This window comes from Gigantopelta aegis, chromosome 13 (assembly GCF_016097555.1).
Source record: "Gigantopelta aegis isolate Gae_Host chromosome 13, Gae_host_genome, whole genome shotgun sequence".
In the NCBI taxonomy this organism is placed as follows: domain Eukaryota; kingdom Metazoa; phylum Mollusca; class Gastropoda; order Neomphalida; family Peltospiridae; genus Gigantopelta; species Gigantopelta aegis.
In genome coordinates, this window is record NC_054711.1 from 40,546,982 (window position 1) to 40,567,841 (window position 20,860).

General features: G+C 37.3%; 1 protein-coding gene across 3 annotated transcripts; it reads right to left on the reverse strand.

Moving 5' to 3' along the window:
- Positions 1–3,381: 3,381 nt before the first annotated feature.
- LOC121387697 (tRNA wybutosine-synthesizing protein 5-like) lies at positions 3,382–20,222 on the reverse strand. 3 transcript variants are annotated; one of them, XM_041518890.1, is made up of 8 exons: positions 20,024–20,222; positions 16,504–16,658; positions 13,289–13,355; positions 9,339–9,521; positions 7,945–8,032; positions 5,971–6,087; positions 4,953–5,247; positions 3,382–3,973 (listed from the first exon to the last, which is right to left on the reverse strand). In XM_041518890.1, exons 1-7 carry the CDS (start codon positions 20,123–20,125, stop codon positions 4,979–4,981), a joined length of 981 nt encoding a protein of 326 aa, XP_041374824.1. In that variant the 5' UTR covers positions 20,126–20,222; the 3' UTR covers positions 3,382–3,973; positions 4,953–4,978. The 3 variants fall into 3 exon arrangements, with proteins under 3 accessions (XP_041374824.1, XP_041374823.1, XP_041374822.1); XM_041518889.1 differs by having other exon boundaries at positions 4,934–5,247; XM_041518888.1 differs by lacking the exon at positions 3,382–3,973 and having other exon boundaries at positions 4,261–5,247.
- Between the last annotated feature and the right edge of the window lie 638 nt (positions 20,223–20,860).

The window sequence follows — 20,860 nt, forward strand, 5'->3', positions numbered from 1 at the left end:
TGTGTCATTGTGACCTTGACATGCACAACCATTGTAATACTATCTGTTAGGTCCGTAGGAATAACCTATGATGTCCAGTCTTGAGGGCTGAAACAAAACATACAGGTAGCTTTGTTGTTCCATTCTCTATTAAGACTATATAAACATTCAACTTTGTGATTAGTTTTATGCACAGCTTTAATAATTAAAATATTCGGGCAAAAGGAAATGTTTAATACTGGCTCTTTGAATTTACCATTTATGAAAAGAAAATAACTGACAAGACTTCTCGGTTTTTAAAATTTAGACGTGTTTAATATTCTGATCTGTTTTTGGGGATGTTTCGACTAGTAAACTAAATTAAAGAATGTGCTTTGAATTTTGGTCCAACAGGATTTGAAATATTTAATGTGTCACCAAACAGGAATATTTTATATTTTGTACCATATTCATGAATAACTCAAAAGGAAGTCATTAAAAAAACATTTATTTCACAATTCATGTTTTATTGGGTTTTTTTTTATTAGCTAATGCTAGATTAATTTCATGTCGTTACCCATTGGGCTTTTCTCATTGCAGTCATTATACAACGAATGGTATACCAAAGGTCGTGGTATGTACTATCTTGTCTCTGTGATGGTGCACATAAAAGATCCCTTGCTGCTAATGGAAAAATATAGCAGGTTTCCTCTCTATTTGTCAGAATAACCAAATGTTTCACATCCAATAGCTGATGATTACTAGAGCACATTGATTTATTTGTGTTGTTACAAAACAAACTCTTTTTTTTTCATTTTGTTACCGGTAATATTGTTCAATTTCTGTCCTGCATCATATGTTTGAATTTAAGCCATGTTTACACTGGCTGTTCATATGAAAGGGAAATTGATGTAGCTCGGGAGGAGGGATGTAGCCCAGTGGTACAACGCTCGCTCGATGTGCGGTCAGTGTGGGATCGATCCCTGTCGGTGGGTCCATTGGGCTATTTCTCGTTTCAGCCAGTGCACCACGACTCGTGTAACAAAGTCTGTGTTATGTACTATCCTGTCTGAGATGGTGCATATAAAAGATCCCTTGCTGCTAATCGAAAAGAGTGGTCCATGAAGTGGCAATGGTGGGTTTCCTCTCTCAATATCTGTGTGGTCCTTAACCATGTCTGACGCCATATAACCATCAATAAAATATGTTGAGTGTGTTGTTAAATAAAACATTTCCTCCTCCTTGATGTAGCTCCTTATAGCTGTTCACACTTCCTAAATCACATTGATTTATTAATCACTATGTCAAACATTTCCTCCTTGATGTAGCTCCTTATAGCTGTTCACACTTCCTAGATCACATTGATTTATTAATCACTGTATGTCAAACATTTCCTCCTCCTTGATGTAGCTCCTTATAGCTGTTCACACTTCCTAGATCACATTGATTTATTAATCACTGTATGTCAAACATTTCCTCCTCCTTGATGTAGCTCCTTATAGCTGTTCACACTTCCTAGATCACATTGATTTATTAATCACTGTATGTCAAACATTTCCTCCTCCTTGATGTAGCTCCTTATAGCTGTTCACACTTCCTAGATCACATTGATTTATTAATCACTGTATGTCAAACATTTCCTCCTCCTTGATGTAGCTCCTTATAGCTGTTCACACTTCCTAGATCACATTGATTTATTAATCACTGTATGTCAAACATTTCCTCCTCCTTGATGTAGCTCCTTATAGCTGTTCACACTTCCTAGATCACATTGATTTATTAATCACTGTATGTCAAACATTTCCTTCTCCTTGATGTAGCTCCTTATAGCTGTTCACACTTCCTAGATCACATTGATTTATTAATCACTGTATGTCAAACATTTCCTCCTTGATGTAGCTCCTTATAGCTGTTCACACTTCCTAGATCACATTGATTTATTAATCACTGTATGTCAAACATTTCCTCCTTGATGTAGCTCCTTATAGCTGTTCACACTTCCTAGATCACATTGATTTATTAATCACTGTATGTCAAACATTTCCTCCTCCTTGATGTAGCTCCTTATAGCTGTTCACACTTCCTAGATCACATTGATTTATTAATCACTGTATGTCAAACATTTCCTCCTTGATGTAGCTCCTTATAGCTGTTCACACTTCCTAGATCACATTGATTTATTAATCACTGTATGTCAAACATTTCCTCCTCCTTGATGTAGCTCCTTATAGCTGTTCACACTTCCTAGATCACATTGATTTATTAATCACTGTATGTCAAACATTTCCTCCTTGATGTAGCTCCTTATAGCTGTTCACACTTCCTAGATCACATTGATTTATTAATCACTGTATGTCAAACATTTCCTCCTCCTTGATGTAGCTCCTTATAGCTGTTCACACTTCCTAGATCACATTGATTTATTAATCACTGTATGTCAAACATTTGATAATTCTGACATACACTCTAGCGAGGAAACCATGGCCTTCGATATAGCAGTCGTGGTGCACTGGCTGGAATGAGAAATAGCCCAATGGGGCCTACCGAAGGGGATCGATCCCAAACCGACTGTACTTTACCACTGGTCCATATCCCGGCCTCTCTGATGTGAAGAAAACCTATGATGTTCAGAATGTAGACAAATGATGTGATTTATCTGTGATGTTCAGAATGTAGACAAATGATGTGATTTATCTGTGATGTTCAGAATGTAGACAAATGATGTGATTTATATGTGATGTTCAGAATGTAGACAAATGATGTGATTTATCTGTGATAAAAGGTCAGTTGTCTAAAACAGTGAAAAATAGGTCTGGGTAACCTGGGCGGAGTTCAGCCAGACCAAGCAGAAAAACATCCACTAGACTGGTTTATGTGTGTTACGGGAAACCAAATGGTCCTGTCAGGAACCAATCAAATGGTCCTGTCATGAACCAACCAAATGGTCATGTCAGGAACCAACCAAATGGTCATGTCAGGAACCAATCAAATGGTCCTATGAGGAACTTTGGGCTAGTAATAGTGGTAAAACATTTGCCCGACGCGCGGTCAGTCTAAGATCGATCCCCTTTGGTGGGCCCATTCAGCTATTTTTCATTTCAGCCAGTATACGACTGGTAATGTATATCAAGGGCTGTGGTATGTGTTATCCTGTCTGTGGGTTGATGCATGTAAAATATCTCATGCTACTAATAAAAAAAAATGAAGCGGGTTTTCTCTCTAATATTACATGTATATGTCAGAATGACCAAATGTTCGACATCCAATAGCCTATAATTAATATATAAATATATAAATTGGGCTATTTCTCATTCCAGTCAAAGACTGTGGTATGTGCTGTCCGGTCTATGGGATGGTGCATATGAGAGATCCCTTGCTACTAACGGGAAAATGTGTTGTTAAACAAAACAAACTTTAACCTAGTAATAGCAGACGGTTTATTATCTACAACCATGGAAAGGGTTGCAGTGATGTAGTAACACCTCCATCGCAAATTGTACTTTAATACAAGGTTTGATGATCCAGTATGAATTGTGAAGGCTGATGTGGTCCAGGATGATGTGGTCCAGGATGATGTGGTCCAGGCTGACGTGGTCCAGGCTGACGTGGTCCAGGATGACGTGGTCCAGGATGACGTGGTCCAGGCTGACGTGGTCCAGGCTGACGTGGTCCAGGACGTGGTCCAGGCTGACGTGGTCCAGGCTGACGTGGTCCAGGATGACGTGGTCCAGGCTGATGTGGTCCAGGCTGACGTGGTCCAGGCTGACGTGGTCCAGGCTGACGTGGTCCAGGCTGACGTGGTCCAGGCTGACGTGGTCCAGGCTGATGTGGTCCAGGCTGATGTGGTCCAGGCTGACGTGGTCCAGGATGATGTGGTCCAGGATGATGTGGTCCAGGATGATGTGGTCCAGGCATGGCTTTTCTTTAATGTGCAGTTATGCATGAAAGTAGGTCGTAGAATGATACACGACACAGTACCATCCCAAGTTGTACTCGCAGGCAAGATTTGATGATCCTATCAATTAATAAGGAAGATGTGCCTTAGAAAAGAAAAAAAATGTGCAGGACAGACAGATGGACAACACCATATCGTAATAGGATTTATCAAAGACCAGACACATAAAAAGTGTCAGAATTAAATCACTGTGTTTTTAAGGACAGGCAAAGTTAATGTGAAAGAAAAGAGAAGAGAAAAAAGATATTAAATAAAATAAAGTTTTTGGACTGAGATGACAATCCTCTGAATTTACCCTCAATTCTAGCTTTCAGTGACAATGAAAAAAAAAGTTACAAATTCTTGTCCTGTTTTTGTTTTTTTAATAAAGCTTACATGCAATATTGTCAGACTTTTGCAGACAGGATGGCAAATACTGCAGCCTTTGATAAACCAGTCATGAGTCATTGGTTGGCTCAGGGGAAGATTCCGCCCATTACTTTTGAAAAATACACTTTTTTCTGGTTGATATTTTACCTGTCATTTTCATTCATGCTTGTAAACCCCTCTTTTCTGAATAGTATTTAATATTTTTGTTATCACTTTTTTAACTTCTAATTTCCACCATCATGGGTTTCAGTTATTGTGAAAAGTAGGTTGCAGTGACCTACATGTAGTTATCAGGAGTGGGAAATGGTGACCTGTAAAAAAGAGAGGAAATCTAGAGGGGAAATGCTTGAAATCCTAGGTTAAAATCTGTGCCATCTGACACATTTTGGAGGAAAGGATGATTAAAATGTGAGGAAACGCAATGTTCCATGAGAGGAAAACAGCTGACCTGAGGAGAATTCCCACCCCTGAGTTATGGTATGTGACATCACTATCCCAGGTTGTACATTGTACTTGCATAAAGATGAAAATCCTATAGATTTTTCCACAATTCTTGAGATTAGCTCCAATGAAAAAAAAAACCCCAAATTTTCTTGACCTGGTTCATTAAGTTTACATACAATAATACTTTTGAGACAGGATGGCACATACCATGGTCTTTGATATATACCAGTTAACTTCTACTTTCCACAATTATCATGATTTGTCAGTAAAAGAATCGTCTGTGAAGGCCTTTCTTTTTATGCGTTCTATCAAAAGTCTTGCATAGAAATCTGCGTATTCTCGGGGTAATTCTTCGAGGGTCTTTAATGCTCTGTCGACGATCTGTGTCGCCCTGGCCGCAGGAAGTGGGTCTCGATTTCCGTACACGTCCTTATGATCGTAAACTTCTTTCGGAAGATGCCTCCAGAAAACATTAACCGCGACACCAAACTCCAGAGAGATGATATTGTGAAACCAAAGAGCTGGAAAGAAAAAGAAAACTAATATTAGCTCAATGACACCTCACAACATTAAAGATGCTATCTCTAAAGTTTCATAATGGCAGCTTACTGCTAAAATTATTTAAGAACTTTTGCGTTGAAATCTAACAATTATATATAGCTTCAACTCCATTTATATACCCACAAATAATTTAATTTACAAGTGAAAGACCAACAGAATTGATAACGATATGTCGGGCGGATATTTTTGACAAGTTTGCTGTGCAACTTGTTTGTCGGCCAAATCCAGTCAACTTGCTAGATAATGTGGATTTGCCGATTATAAGATTTGTTACAGGAACCTAGTTAAAACATTTGTTTTGTTTAATGACACCACTAGAGCACATTGATTTATTAATCATCGGCTATAGGATATCAAAATATTTGGTAATGCTGACATTTAGTCTAAGAGGAAATGTGCCACATTTTTCCACTAATAGCAAGGAGTCTTTTTATATGCACCATCCCACATACAGGATAGCACATATCACAGCCTTTGATATGCCAGTCGTAGTGCATTGGCTGGAATGAGAAATAGCCCAATCTGCCCACCGATGGGGATTGATCCTAGAGTGACTGTGCATCAAAGAAAACAAATGCATATCGTAGTATATCTTGATATGTTATGCTTTAAAAGATTTAACATAGTTACCTAGAATAAATAATGTCTCCTGAATTTAATATGGTTTAAGAAATTTCACATACCTGGAATAAAGAGAATGTCTCCTGAATTTAACATCCCTTCGTATCTCTGAACGTTGGCGAATTTAGGGAACTGTGTTAGGTCAGGATTATCAATGTCCAATACTTGTGATTTGTCGCCTAAAGAAGGAAATGTTTTATTTAACGACACACTCAACACATTTTATTGACAGTTATACGGCGTCGGACATATGGTTAAGGACCACACAGATATAGAGTGAGAGTGGAAACCCGCTGTCGCCACTTCATGGGCTACTCTTTTCGATTAGCAGCATGGGATCTTTCATATGCACCATCCCACAGACAGAATAGTACATACCACGGCCTTTGTTACACCAGTTGTGGTGCACTGGCTGGAACGAGAAATAGCCCAATGGGTCCACCGATGGGGATCGATCCCAAACCAAATGCGCATCAAGCAAGCGCTTTACCACTGGGCTACATCCCCCCCCCCCCCCCCTAAAAAACAGAAAGGGGCACACTTTTCACCAGAATTATATGCTGCCGAGAGACTAGAGATCATCCTATGGGAGTTGATCCTGGTCCGAGCCGTGCATCAGCCGAGAACTTTACCACTGAGGTATGTCCTGCCCTGTGTCATTGGAAAGCATAACATTACATGCAGCACGGCTTAATCGGTGTATAATATATGAATATTCATGTATAAAGAATACTGCACAAGTAGCCGTTTGATGCTTCTTTTTTTTATGAATTGTTTAAAAACATCTAATGAGTGAAAAAGAGAGTTGGATATGTTTTTTTAAAACGCTTATGGTTAAAAATATCTTGGTACATATCAAAGTAATACGTGGGACGTAATACTTTTGACGCAACATGATGATGTCATTAATTGGCGCACTACAACTTTACAGGAAAGTCAACGAAACAAGTCGAGTGATATAAATTAAGATCGATTATGAGTAATAAATAGGATATTAAACTCACTATCATTTCGTATCATGTTTATGTCCCTCGTGAAATAATTTTCATTGTCACTCGCTAAAGCTCGTAACAATTTAAAATTATTTCACTTGGGACTTAAAACATGATAAGAAATGAAAGAAAGAAAGAAAGAAATGTTTTATTTAACGACGCACTCAACACATTTTATTTACGGTTATATGGCGTCAGACATATGGTTAAGGACCATACAGATTTTAAGAGGAAACCCGCTGTCGCCACTACATGGGCTACTCTTCCGATTAGCAGCAAGGGATCTTTATTTGCGCTTCCCACAGGCAGGATAGCACAAACCATGGCCTTTGTTGAACCAGTTATGGATCACTGGTCGGTGCAAGTGGTTTACACCTACCCATTGAGCCTTGCGAAGCACTCACTCAGGGTTTGGAGTCGGTATCTGGATTAAAAATCACATGCCTCGACTGGGATCCGAACCCAGTACCTACCAGCCTGTAGACCGATGGCCTGTCACGACGCCACCGAGGCCAGTTGATAAGAAATGAAAGCTCTTTTAATATCCTATAACTACAAGTTGCAAGATAAATGATATCAAACCAATCTCAATGTATTATTTAATTTTTTATACATCTTAAAAATTCAGGTTACAGGGATGTGAGAGGTACACAGAAATGCGTAAATATGCTTGTCCATTTCATCTACCCCCCCCCCCCCCCCCCCAAAAAAAAAAAAAACAATGTAAAAAACAAACAAACAAAAGTAGTATTGCGCGATCGCAAGTAGTATTCGTGCACAGTACATTCCTTCGGCTGAAGTTCGTCAGCTTTGCTGTGATTGGCCAGTTTTGTCCAATCCAGGAATATGCCATTTGAAAGCCTTTGTTCGACTTGGGAAGAAAGAAGGTGAGCAGTAACCTCTCACATCTCTGAGGTTAAAAAAAAATTAAAAAAAAAAAATTCCAAGTAAATCCTACCTACTGCATATGCACAGTTAATGTAAAGAATTAAATTCATCTTCATTGTGTGTGTGGGGTGTGCGGGTGGAAATTCCTTCACTTACCAACAATATAGAGGTTTTCTACCTCTTTTGGACTGAAGAGCACAACTCTTTTTCTGCCCGTTACTTGTATGAGAAGATTGTCCATAACCTGGCAACAAGAACAAGAAAGAAATGTTTTAATTAATGACACACTCAACACATTTTAATTTACAGCCTTATGGTGTGAGACATATGATTAAAAACTACACAGAGAAAAACAAGTTATTGCCACTCCATTGGCTCCTCGTTTTGATCAGGTCAGGTCAGGTCAGGTCAGGTCAGGTCAGGTCATAGAGTTTAACATGCACATTCAGAACAAGCTGTTGTAGCACAAGCCTGTCATGGGCGCAGGTGTCGGCTCCTCTGTCCAGGACAGGAAATCTTTTTCATTAGCAGCAAGGGTACCAAGGGGCGGTGAAACAAGGGCAGACCACTCTGGCAGAGAGTAACTGGTGTCTTTACAGCTAAGCCTAGGGGACCATGGACTTTATGATGAATTACCCCCACGACTGATGACCCGGCGTGGCAGTGTTGGTCAAGGGGCGGGCTGTTCCTGAGCTTAGCCGTGTGGTGTATTGGCGGACGTGGTGGTTGGAGCAGGATGGCAGGCTGGACCTGGGCGAAATCGGCTGGTTTCTTGCCTGGCTTAGTGGTTGTGTGTGTGAGTGTGTGGGGGTATTCATGCCAGAGATACCAGAGGAAGTATTAGAGATACAGATGAAGAACAGCGAAGGACATTATATTTAGTTGGGAAAGGGTGGGGATTTATTAATATTGAATTTATGTATGTGTTATTTTTGTTATTAAATTTTGTTAAAATTAAACATCTTATTAAGTCCTTTACAAAATTACTGACTCATAACAATCACAAAATGCATTTATCATATTTTTAAAAATGCACATGTGTTTGAGAAGTAACAGTTATGGAGTCGAGTTTTAGTCGATTTTTAGAGGGTATTTCACCATTTTAAAGTCACAGACTCATGTTTCACTCAACTGTAACTTTATCCTAATGTGTTACAGGTTTGTAGATTAACTAAACTTAGTGTTAATTTTCACGGGTTGAAACTAGGGTCTGTCCCTTTAACTAAACTTAGTGTTAATTTTCACGGGTTGAAACTAGGGCGTGTCCCTTTAACTAAACTTAGTGTTAATTTTCACGGGGTTGAAACTAGGGCATGTCCCTTTAACTAAACTTAGTGTTAATTTTCACGGGTTGAAACTAGGGCGTGTCCCTTTAACTAAACTTAGTGTTAATTTTCACGGGTTGAAACTAGGGCGTGTCCCTTTAACTAAACTTAGTGTTAATTTTCACGGGTTGAAACTAGGGTCTGTCCCTTTAACTAAACTTAGTGTTAATTTTCACGGGTTGAAACTAGGGCGTGTCCCTTTAAGAAACCACTTTGCATAGTTACATCATAATGTGTCCACAGCTGAACCTTGGCACTTGCAATGCGAAAAACGCTTGAAAAGACTGAGTCTCCATCGAAGAAGTCTGGAAAGACTATGTCCTGTGCTAGTCTTGGAAACTGTTTGTCGATCTTCGCAATGTCTTTCCGAGGATCGTCACCAAGAGCTCTTAAGTAATAACATTCATTCTGGAAGAAAAAACATTATTAGAACTTAAATGATGGCAGTAATTCATTTTAAAGTTAAAGCTGTTTTGTTTAACAACACCACTAGAGCACATTGATTAATTAATCATCGGCTATTGGAAGTGTCATTTTGTACACAACTGAAAAGCTATTGTTACAATTTCAAACAATGTAAACAATACCGTTTGATACCTACCTACCTACCTACCTACCTACATATATATATATATATATATATATATCCACACACATATATATACACACACACACACACACACACACACAGTGAAGCCCCTCTAAACCGGACACCCACCTGACCAAATGAAATGTCTGGTCTTCAGAGGTGTCCAGTTTGCAGGGGTTCATATTGTTCCTTGATGATATCTCCAACAGTTGATTTTCACACACTAAAGTTTTCACTTGGTGACCTTAATGTTGATTTAGATAAATTTTCAAAGTTAGAAGTTAATCATCGAGTAATAGTTCAATGTTCCGACATCTTGAAAATCAATAGGAAATGAAATGCCACTGACATCTATTCAACCACACAAAACCAGTTACTCTTTATTTTGCTAAATAAAGGTTTTTAAAAGGAAAGGTTCTGTCTCGGGTCAAGTCCCTGACTATCCAGAGACAGGGCCCGGGAGGGAAATGCCTGAAACCTTAGTGGTACATGTACAGGGGCATGTTAAAATAGTTTCAAGTCAAGTCAAAATGAAAACAAATTTAAACAATATGCAGGCAGTGGATTAAATTCATTGTTGTTCTGTCAATCTTTGAAGCAAATCATGAGATATGTTTGTCAAGGAATATATATGTTAAGAGCCTTCAATCACATTCATAATTTAAAAACACCTAACCCAAACCCTAACTCAGCCTATCTCAACTAAATTTACAACAAGGCTGCAAATAAACACAACTCGTGTGTACACTAGTTACTTAAATATCAAAGCTGTCAACTGATCTTTAATTGCTTAATTGTTATTTGCCAGCTGTGCCCAGCCACGTTCAACGGCGATAACCTTGTGTCGGGTGACCCGAACATGCGCATATTACACTACCCAAGTTCACAGTCAGGTAAGCCAACATGGTTCATACAGGCAAGGACCCATAAAATTCAAGGACTTTTCAAGGACCTACATGTGTACCTTATGTTTTCAAGAACCATAAATACAAAGCTTAACCAGCCTTTTCGAACAATGTTTTTTAATAGAAAATGTATGTTTATATAGACAGTACTTTCTCAGACTTGAATAACTGAGCTATGCTGAAGCTTGCAGTATCCGCTTTGTTTTTTCTGTGCTTTTCGCTGTTTTCCGTGCGATTTGAGTGCACGCTCGCCTATGGCGCCAATGTTAATATCCTTGCGACAATAGGAATACGTGGCCTTTGACACGTCCTTACTCTCTGATCCACACATATTTTCGACACCATGTTTTGTTAAAAACACACTTTCCACTAGGCATGTTTAAATTTGAACATGTGCTTGCAAAAACTTCAAAATCTAAGTGATTCCGTGTCATTTCGCCTGACTATTGTTTGCAGTTCTCAAAATGAGGCTATTACACTCGTCAATAATCGGTAAATCTCGGCTGACACATTCGGAACATAGCATTTGTCCCGGAATGGGCCAAGTACATTCGGGTCGCGGAACGTCGCGACTGCTGGAATGAAAGTGCGAACACGGAAGTAAAAATGCTAAATTTCTTTCGAGTTTGTTCCGTAATTTCTGGTTAAAATGACATGAAATTCAAGCATTTTTGCACTTTTCAAGGATTTTTCAAGGACTTTTTCCCCAAAAAGTGAAAATAAGCACTTTTCATTTCAAACTCGTAAATTCAATCACTTTTCAAGACCGTGGGAACCATGGCCAACCGAAGTGACATTCTGAGCAATTAGTGGTGCCATAATGATTGATAACGGTTTGAACGTCCAGTTTTCATAGGTTCAGTTTACACTAAAGGAACACTTTGGGACTGAAAAAATCGTCCAGTGTTCAGTTTACAGAGGTTTCCATTTTTAAAAGATGCGAAAATCACGGGACTGTGGAAAATGATCAGTGTTGAGAGAATTCCAGTTTAGAGAGGGTCCGGTCTTGGGGAGTTTCACTGTATATTCCAAAATATTTTTTCCTTTTTCTTACTATGATCCATTTTCCATATGGGGCAGGACGTATCTTGAAATAGATATAGGGAATAACTGGTTACTGTCTTTAAGATATCGGCTTTATCCTGCAAACCTTTGCAGGATAACGCCAACATCTTAAGACAGTAACCAGTTATTTCTTTTATCCTGCAATTCTACAGGAATATTCGGAAAATCATTATTTATTCCCGTTTTGCATACACAAATCGGGTATTGTCAACCTAGCAAGGCGTTTGCCGTATGACGTCATATAAGATACATGACATTATTATTTGTAAGACACTGGCTACATCCTGTCACATTAGAAAAGCGTTTCTAAACTCTAATTCAAAAATAAATATACATGTTCTGTATTGTTATCGCAAAACTAAAAGTTATTTGTATTTACTGTACTTCAACAAATGATTTAAAGAGTATGTTTATTGAAAATCTACTCTGAAATACCTGAGTCTAGTCGAGCTTATGTCACGTGACCTATATTTTGCCAATGTATATGTACAGTGATTGTCGGATAAATGTATTTATACAGCGTGTTGACTTATATATATGCTAAGGGCTTTAGACTGCATCAAAATTGAAATACATGTATTTCACCTTAAAACCACTGAAATGTTAAGTTTAATTAGATTAAAATAACTTGAAATACATTTCCGAGTACCGTATTTGACCGGAAATAAGCCCATGTCTTTGAATAAGCCCACCTCCGTTTTGATAGCATTTAAGAAATTAGGCCCTCATTCGTAAATAAGCCCATCCCCAACTTCGTCACCTTATAAATAACATGAAATTGCAAGTTTGCTCAAAGTTAATTTAAAAGGTCATACCTCCTGCAGATAATTAAACACAAATGTAACACAATATTTTACCACCAGTGAGATTTAGCAGTCTAACAATAACAGTGTGTAACATTGTTTTCAATTTCATGCCTGCAGTATTTCTCTGAAGTGCCCAAGTATGAACTAAAATGAAAACCAATGTCTATTTTTACCACCACACTGGGTCCGCAGTTAATGATAATTAAGCAAATACCTTATTCTGATTGGCTAAGAACAATGACCTTAGATTGACAATTCTTTGTAGTGTAAGCTGGCTGCCTGTGTCAGAAACGTGTGTATACGCTATTGAGTTTGTTGTTAATTGCTGTTGTTTTAAGTCTTCTCAGCATTAATTTTGGATGTAAATAAACAGCACTGGTAAGTAATTGTGACATAGAAGGTGTGTTTAGATACTAGTAAAAAAACCACAATTTAATAAACAATTATTATTTATTAATAACAAATGGAACACTAATTAATAGATGTGCTACTGAACGTTTTTTGTTTTCTTCCTAGTTCATTTAAGTATTGTTATTTATTTTAATTATTATTATTAAAAAAAATTTCAACAAAACTGGCCCCTTGTCTGGGAATAAGCCCACCCCATGCTAAGCTCACAATGAGTTGTCTTGGCCCCCTGGGCTTATTTCCGGTCAAATACGGTATTGACAACTCTCCAGCAGTTGTTAATGACAGAACTGAACTAAACCGACCTTCCAGCACTCAGAAAAGACAAGTCTCTGGTGTTCCCAAATCAGTGAGATGTATAAAGCCCTGTATGTCATACCAGTAATAAATGTTATATTTCACCTCACACAGGAAAAACTGCTTATCTTCGTTAGCAGCTCTCCTCACAAACTTGTCAAATGGGAGAGACCTGTTAAAACAAAACTGTAATGATTATTACCAGCAATCGCTAATTATTTGGATTTTAGCCAAATGTGTAATTATTTGAAATTTATAAAAATATAATTCATCATGAAAATGTATTTAAATTTATAATATTTCATAATGTGCAATTCACATACAAACAACCAATTTTTGTTTAAAAAGAAAAAGAAAAAAAAGAAGAAAAAGATTTATGAAGTCACTTTGCTCCCAAAAATATGTTCTATGTATAATGTAATATCTTGAGTGTTCTTTGTTTTCTGAGGATAAGACAAAAGTGTACATAGCTTTAAAAACTGTAAAGTTATGATGTCCAAATGATCATCTACAATGTCAAAACTACATTCCCTGGAATATTTTTATTATTTAAGCATACAGAACAGAAAATCCAATTACGTTTGGTGCATATATGACACCGCACTCCACACTGGTTTCACTACGCTGACTTATACAGGTCAAAAACAAAGCCATGATTTTGAAAGTGGAACACTTTTGACGGGCTCGTACCGATCTCGGTTTTCATTGGCTTATCACAAGTTTAGAATTCCCCAACAAGAGATCACGTGAGATTTCGCAATTTTTGAACAAATTTAACTGTCTTGATTGAGGGGTCGTCTCATATCTCCAAAACATATTTATATCCATAGAGGTATCGTACAACGCCTTTCCAGGGGTCGGTGAGTGGGGGATTTGCCTTGAAATTTTGACAGTGGCCAGCTGTTGGCATACGCGTTACATGTAACGGGGTGTTACTAATTACGTAACACTCTAGGGGTAGAGGAAGAGGGCATTGTGTTCAATTTACGTAAAAATTTTCAAGACTATATGTTATTTTTATTGATTACTTAGACCTAAAAAGGTGTTGTTTGGAAATGCGCGGTCAGTCTAGGATCGATCCCCATCGGCGGGTAAACAAAAAGACCACGGTATGTGATATCCTGTCTGTGGGATGGTACATATAAACAATCCCTTGCTAAAAAAAGATGTAGTGGGTTTCCAAGGCACGTGTGCTGGGATTTCAGCGGGGTTGGGGTTATAGACTGTGTTAAGCGAAGTTTATATGGGGCCATTCTCCCCAAAAAAATACATTTCAATTTTTTTAAGCTTGGGCAAGTAAGGGTTTCGACCTCCAATACCCTCTCCCTGCACATGCACCTGATTCCTCTCTAAGATCATATATCAAAATTACCAAATGTTAGACATCCAACAGCAGATGGAAGGAAGGATAGGATATGTTTTATTTAACGACGTACTCAACACATTTTATTTACGGTTGTATGGGGTCGGATGATTATTAAACCAATATGCTTTATCTTTGATGTCGTTAAACAACCACCACCCCCCAACTTTACCCTTTCCAAACGAAATAATATTTATTTGAATTTGTCAATTTTAACACGTAAAATTAAGAAGTGAAAATGTTCATTGTCTACTTTAGTATATTTTATTTTAAAAACATATACATGATTAATGTGTTACTAGTATACAAACTAAACTTTGAAAGTTCTACTAACACTTTATAAAATATCAATTCTGAAATAGGAAGGTACGACTGTCGATAATACGTTGTCAAGATCAAACCAGTTTTAACTAAAGGCTCTAGTACCGTATCCTCAACCTAACGTTCTTCGTACAGCGCAAGATTTCTCTTTTAATTTTTTGACACGAACCCTACAATTTGAAATCGGCAAACGCACGTGTTAACTGAAACTGACAACAGGCTGTCGTTTGTGCTTTGCCGAGCTATGGCGGCACAGGCGACGAATCAAGCGTATACGTTTGACGATCTCCGTTCATAGTGAACACACGCGAGTTTTTTAAAAGTGCAGTTGAACTTGTATTTCACATTTGTACAGGATGTTATGATATGGTAACCAGAAACTGTAACTTTAATGGACTACTCTTGCCAATTAGAACATCCCACAGACAAGGGGGCGGGACGTAGCTCAGTGGTACAGCGCTCGCCTGATGCGCGATCGATTTAGGATCAATCCCCATCGGTGGGCTCATTGGGCTATTTCTCATTCCAGCCAGTGCTCCACAACTGGTGTAACAAAGTCTGTGGTGTGTACTATCCTGTCTGTGGGATGGTGCATATAACAGATCCCTTGCAGCTAATCGGAAAGAGTAGCCCATGAAGCGGTGATGGCAGGTTTCCTCTCTCAATATCTGTGTGGTCCTTAACCATATGTCCGATGACATATAACTGTAAATAAAATGTGTTGAGTACATCGTTAAATAAAACATTTCCTTGCTTCCCACAGACAGAACAGTACATACCTCAGCCTTTGTTACACCAGTTGTGGTAGCTGGCTGGAATATTTTTGTTTTTGTTTTGTTTAACGACACCACCAGAGCACACTGATTACTGGATCATTGATTATTGTATGTCAAACATTTGGTAATTCTGACATTTAGTCTTAGAGAAGAAACCCATGGCTGCAATGAGACATAATTATCCCAATGGGCCCACTGACTGAGATCGATCATAGACAGACAGCACATCAGGCAAATGCTTTACCACTGGGCTACGTCCTGCTCCAATTGCTACAAGAAGAAACCCGACACTCAATTGTAAACATGACGGCTGGATTCAGACTGAGCCTTCTGCCCTTAGTTGCCAACAAACATTGACATAAACAAACTTCTTTTTTTTTTTTTTTTTTTTTTTTTTACACATTTTAATAATGAAATTGATTAAGTATACAGCAAAGCTTCGACCACTATATTAAACTTTACAAAAAACATCTTTAAAAAAAAAGTTTTTACACATTTGAATAATAAAATTGGATTAAATACACAGCATCCACTACACTAAACTTTACAAAAATAATCTTTTAATTTTAATTTTAAAAAAACCACATTTGAATAATAAAAACTTGATTAAATATACACCAACGCTGACATCCACTATGCTAAACTTTATAAAAAAACATCTTTAAAAAAAATGTTTTAACACATTTTAATAATGAAAATTGGACTAAATATACAGCATCCACTACACTAAAAATAATCTTTTAAATTAATAAAAAAATAATAATACATTTGAATAATGAAAACTTGATTAAATATACAGCAAAGCTGACATCCACTATGCTAAACTTTACAAAAATTTGTTAACTTGAATACTTGGTTACCGGTATAAGAAGTTCTTGTTGATAAAATCTAATTGGTGCGATGCTGAAACGTGGATTTTAACATCAGCTGATCCACCAAACTGAGCGAGGTAGTCTGTCGTCCATTTCTCACGGCAAGGACCAATATCCAACCCCGTGAAAATCATGGGAACTCGCTGGAAAATAGAAAAAATATTTTTATGTATGTGGAAAATAGAAAATATGTTTTTGTATCTGTGGAAAATAGAAAATATGTTTTCATATCTGTGGAAAATAGAAAATATTTTTTCATATCTGTGGGAAAATAGAAAATATGTTTTCATATCTGTGGAAAATAGAAAATATGTTTTCATATCTGTGGATTATAAAAGATATGTTTTCATATCTGTGGAAAAGAGAAAAAAAAATTCATATCTGTGGAAAAAGAGAAAATATGTTTTCATATCTGTGGGAAAATAGAAAATATGTTTTCATATTTGTGGATTATAAAAAAAGTATGTTTTCATATCTATCCAGTACAGATAAATTGATAATGCTCCAAAGTTTAACCATTTAGGCTTTCTGATAGAAAATATTTTGATGGTAGCCCTAAATAATACATATACAGAACTTCACATATGTTGTTTTCACTTCCTATTTATTGCACAAGTTTATTTTGGGCAAGAATATATACCACGAGACCGCGTAGCGGTCGAGTGGTATGTTCTTTCGCAAAATAAACGAGTGCAATAAATAGGAAACGAAAACAACGTATTTGAAGTTCTGTATTTATTACATACTTTCTTTTAAGTTATATAAAAACGGTTTTTAATTTAACATCATCACAACACTTTGTTAAATCTATGATCAAAACTCCTTTCATGGATTAATTTAACGTTAAGAATCATACTCTGCGGCAGCCTTGTGTAATGTTTCAAATACAATATGACGTCATTTGTAAATCATATATGACGTAAGTAAATAAAAGGCACTAACTGCAGTAAAAAGAAAAAGGGAATTCCCCATTTAAAAGTTCCGGTCCAGACTGCACATATTTGCGATACAGGATAAATTTATGACACGGTTTCAAAATGTCTTTATCACTATAGTAAGATTGAATAGGTATGTAATAAATGATAAGTGCCCTTTATAGGTGGTTATGTTTTTCTAAAACCTTTTCAAATCAGACACTGCATTTCATGTACTTTGTCAAATTTTACTCACTATAATCTTTCTAAAAGTTATAACAATGTATCCATTAAAAGGACAGACCCTAGTTTTTAAACACTAAGGCATATTTTTTACTATTATAACCCTTTTTTGATAACTGAAATCATACTTTACTTTTATTGTTTAGATTATTCATTTCTGTACATTCGAAGTGTTTTTGGTCATCCTGGTGTTTCTAATATCACAAAATACATTTCTCATATTTTTAAAAACATATGTGTATCTGAGGAGTAACAGTTGTGGAGTCGAGTTTTGTCTATTTTTAGAGGGTATTTTTTGCTCGGTCTGACTGAACTCAGCCAAGGATAGCCTTCTTGTCTTTCGGCACTGAATTAGCATGTGTACTGAAACTGACATGCATTATTGGTCCGTTTTTATTATATTACTTTGGTTCAAAGACTTTACAAAGTTAAAATAACAAGCTACAGATCTTTCAGACTTTTGTTTCAAAAATGTTGAACACATGCCATTCAACCAAGGATCCAATCCATCAACCGGAGAAATAGCAAGAGACAACCATTTTCAGGCTAAGAACCGGTCACTGACATCTCAGATCCCATATGTACTGCTTGAAACTGGCAGACACCGATGAATGTCCGTGTCAAACAGGACCACAGTCCCCAGAGCACATCATGTAATTCTGCCCCCTCTACAATGAAGCCAGGATAAAGCACTGGCCGAATGGAGCAACATTGGCTGTCAAGCTTTCGGGTTCCAAAGAAGACTGACGGAGACAGTGGTTTTTATCACCACAACTCCAAATCTAAAGCATGATCAACTATAGCTTGAACGCAGAAGAATATAAGAAGAACACATGCTGTTAAAATTAATAACAGTAATTATTAAAATACGCAAACATCATTACGCAGAAGGCCTATTCTGGATGACACTGTTTCTCATTACCAGTCGCGAGATCGCTATTACGCTAATTGAATATTTGGTAGTATTATTATATTTGAGGTGTCAGATAAGATTATGTAACCGTTTGTTTACATCAGAAGACAGAAAATGGCTCAGTCAAAATTTTAGCCACTTGCAAATTTCATTAGACATTTTTGGTAAAAATTAACCAATGGCCAATTTGGCTACTGAGAGGGGGGTCAATTGCCATCTCAAGGTTTGTGAAAATGGGGCATATAATACACATTTGTTTTTTTAACTTACAGGTGAACAAACATTTCATACTGATTTGTCAAAAACAGTCTTCCTTCTGTTTATTTGCATATGTCAACAAACACTAGAAAAAGACGCACTCAACACATTTTATTTACGGTTATATGGCGTAAGGACCGTATGTGGATATTGACACTGTCGACACTTCATGGGCTACTCTTTTCGATTAGCAGCAAGGAGTCTTTTATATGCACCATCCCACAGACAGGGTGGTACATACCATGGCCTTTGTTGTACCAGTTGTGGTGCACTAGCCGGAACAAGAAAGAGCCCAATCGGCCAATGGGCCCACCGACTGGGATTGATCCCACACCTACCATGCATCAAGCAAATGCCTTATCACTGGGATACGTTCCGCCCCACAGAGACTAGAAGGCACTTCCAAATGTTTATTAAAAAAATAGCCCATAATTCGGAAACTGTGAGCCTGCGGTAACAGCGAGTCAGACAATAACTGAATAAACAAAAAATAAACAAGCATTTTCAGAGTACTGCTAAAGCAATACATGTCCCCTAACGGGCCCAACAAGTTTTTGTATCTCCTAAATTCAAGGGCCATAACTCTGAAAAGTGGATAAATGACCATGATTGCATGAAAGTTACACTTGATCTGTAACAGTATGTCCGTATGTGATAAACCTATACACAAAATTTCAGCTTAATATCTAGGCAAGAGCTCCACCCGTTCCCCCCATCATTTATAATAGTTTATTAATGTTTCCTTCTTTTTTTTTTTGTCGTTTTGTAGCATGATGATATTAGTTAGGGTTAGGGTTAGGGTTAGGGTTAGGGTTAGGGATATATATACCCCATCAAAAAATCCCTCTTTAGATCGATAACTAATGGGGGGAACGGGCGGTACACTTTCCTAATATCTAAAGGTCTTCTTTAAGAGTATTCCGTAAACAAGCAACATGGCAGACGGCAGAAAACTGCATGTATTTTTCCCTATGCAATTTCAGCAAAGACAATGTCAGCGACATCGTTGCAGTCTCATGTGTGGAATCTGTATATTTATAGTGTGTTTTTTTGCTATTTGTTTCTGGACAAACTTTGGAGGTAATCTAACGGCAATTAAAGGTAGGAGAGTACTTTTTTGTAGTTGTTAACAATTTGGTTCGGACAATACGTCAATAGTGAATAGAACGGTATCACATACTTTCGGGTATACTTCATCAAGGAATGCTTGTCTTGTTACACCATTGATTTGCTTAAGTTGAATGACTTGTTTCTTAATATAATTTTCATTATTAATTTCCATATTGTTCAAAGCAGAAAGATACACAAAACATGATTATTATTGTTTTTGTATCGCAAAAGCGCTCTAAAATTGTATAAAGTTCTTCTGCGAGAAAAGTTACATAAATACAAATAAAACTACTATCTGTATGGGTTATAGCGAAAACGGAACCGAGCTAAATCGGCTTCAAGTGAAATTGGAACCAAATTGGCCAACACAGATTCTAACGTTGGCTAAAACGGCACCAAAACCAATGGACAAAACGGAATCTAGCGTTGAATGAAACGGCACGAAAATATGTGGCTATATGGCTGAAACGGAACCAAAATGTAAAAAAGTGTATAGTTAAAACGGTACCAGAACCATTACAAGTTGAGCACGATATATCTTTAACTAAAACAACAGCTATATTAATCATGAACACTTTGTTTTATTTTTATGTCCACGCAGGGAAGATAGAAGTCTGTGAAATGCAGACAATCATAACCAAGCTGCCACTGCAACAAACATGTTTTGTTATAGGTCTGCAAAATAGTATGTATACGGGTGTTTGGAGAAAACATGTTGTTTACAATATTATTCAACATTTTATGAAGACAATATAGTTTAAGGGGAAAACCGTGCTGGTCTTTGTTGTGACATAGTAACACAATGCATGGACCGTTGAACTGTTATATTAAAGGAAAAAAATGTACCGTTTTTGACAATACATTGAGCTGCCGTATGTTAATTAGCCAAAAAATATGGTAGGCCTAC

What these genes read in the sequence shown, in the direction of transcription:
- LOC121387697 (XM_041518890.1), bottom strand. Translation starts at nt 20,125, where the DNA reads ATGGAAATTAATAATGAAAATTATATTAAGAAACAAGTCATTCAACTT. An exon ending in TTGATGAAGTATACCCGAAA is followed by an intron (nt 16,659 to 20,023) that starts GTATGTGATACC and finishes TCTATTTTCCAG; the next exon opens with CGAGTTCCCATGATTTTCAC. An exon ending in AGAAAACCTCTATATTGTTG is followed by an intron (nt 6,088 to 7,944) that starts GTAAGTGAAGGA and finishes TTCCTTCTTTAG; the next exon opens with GCGACAAATCACAAGTATTG.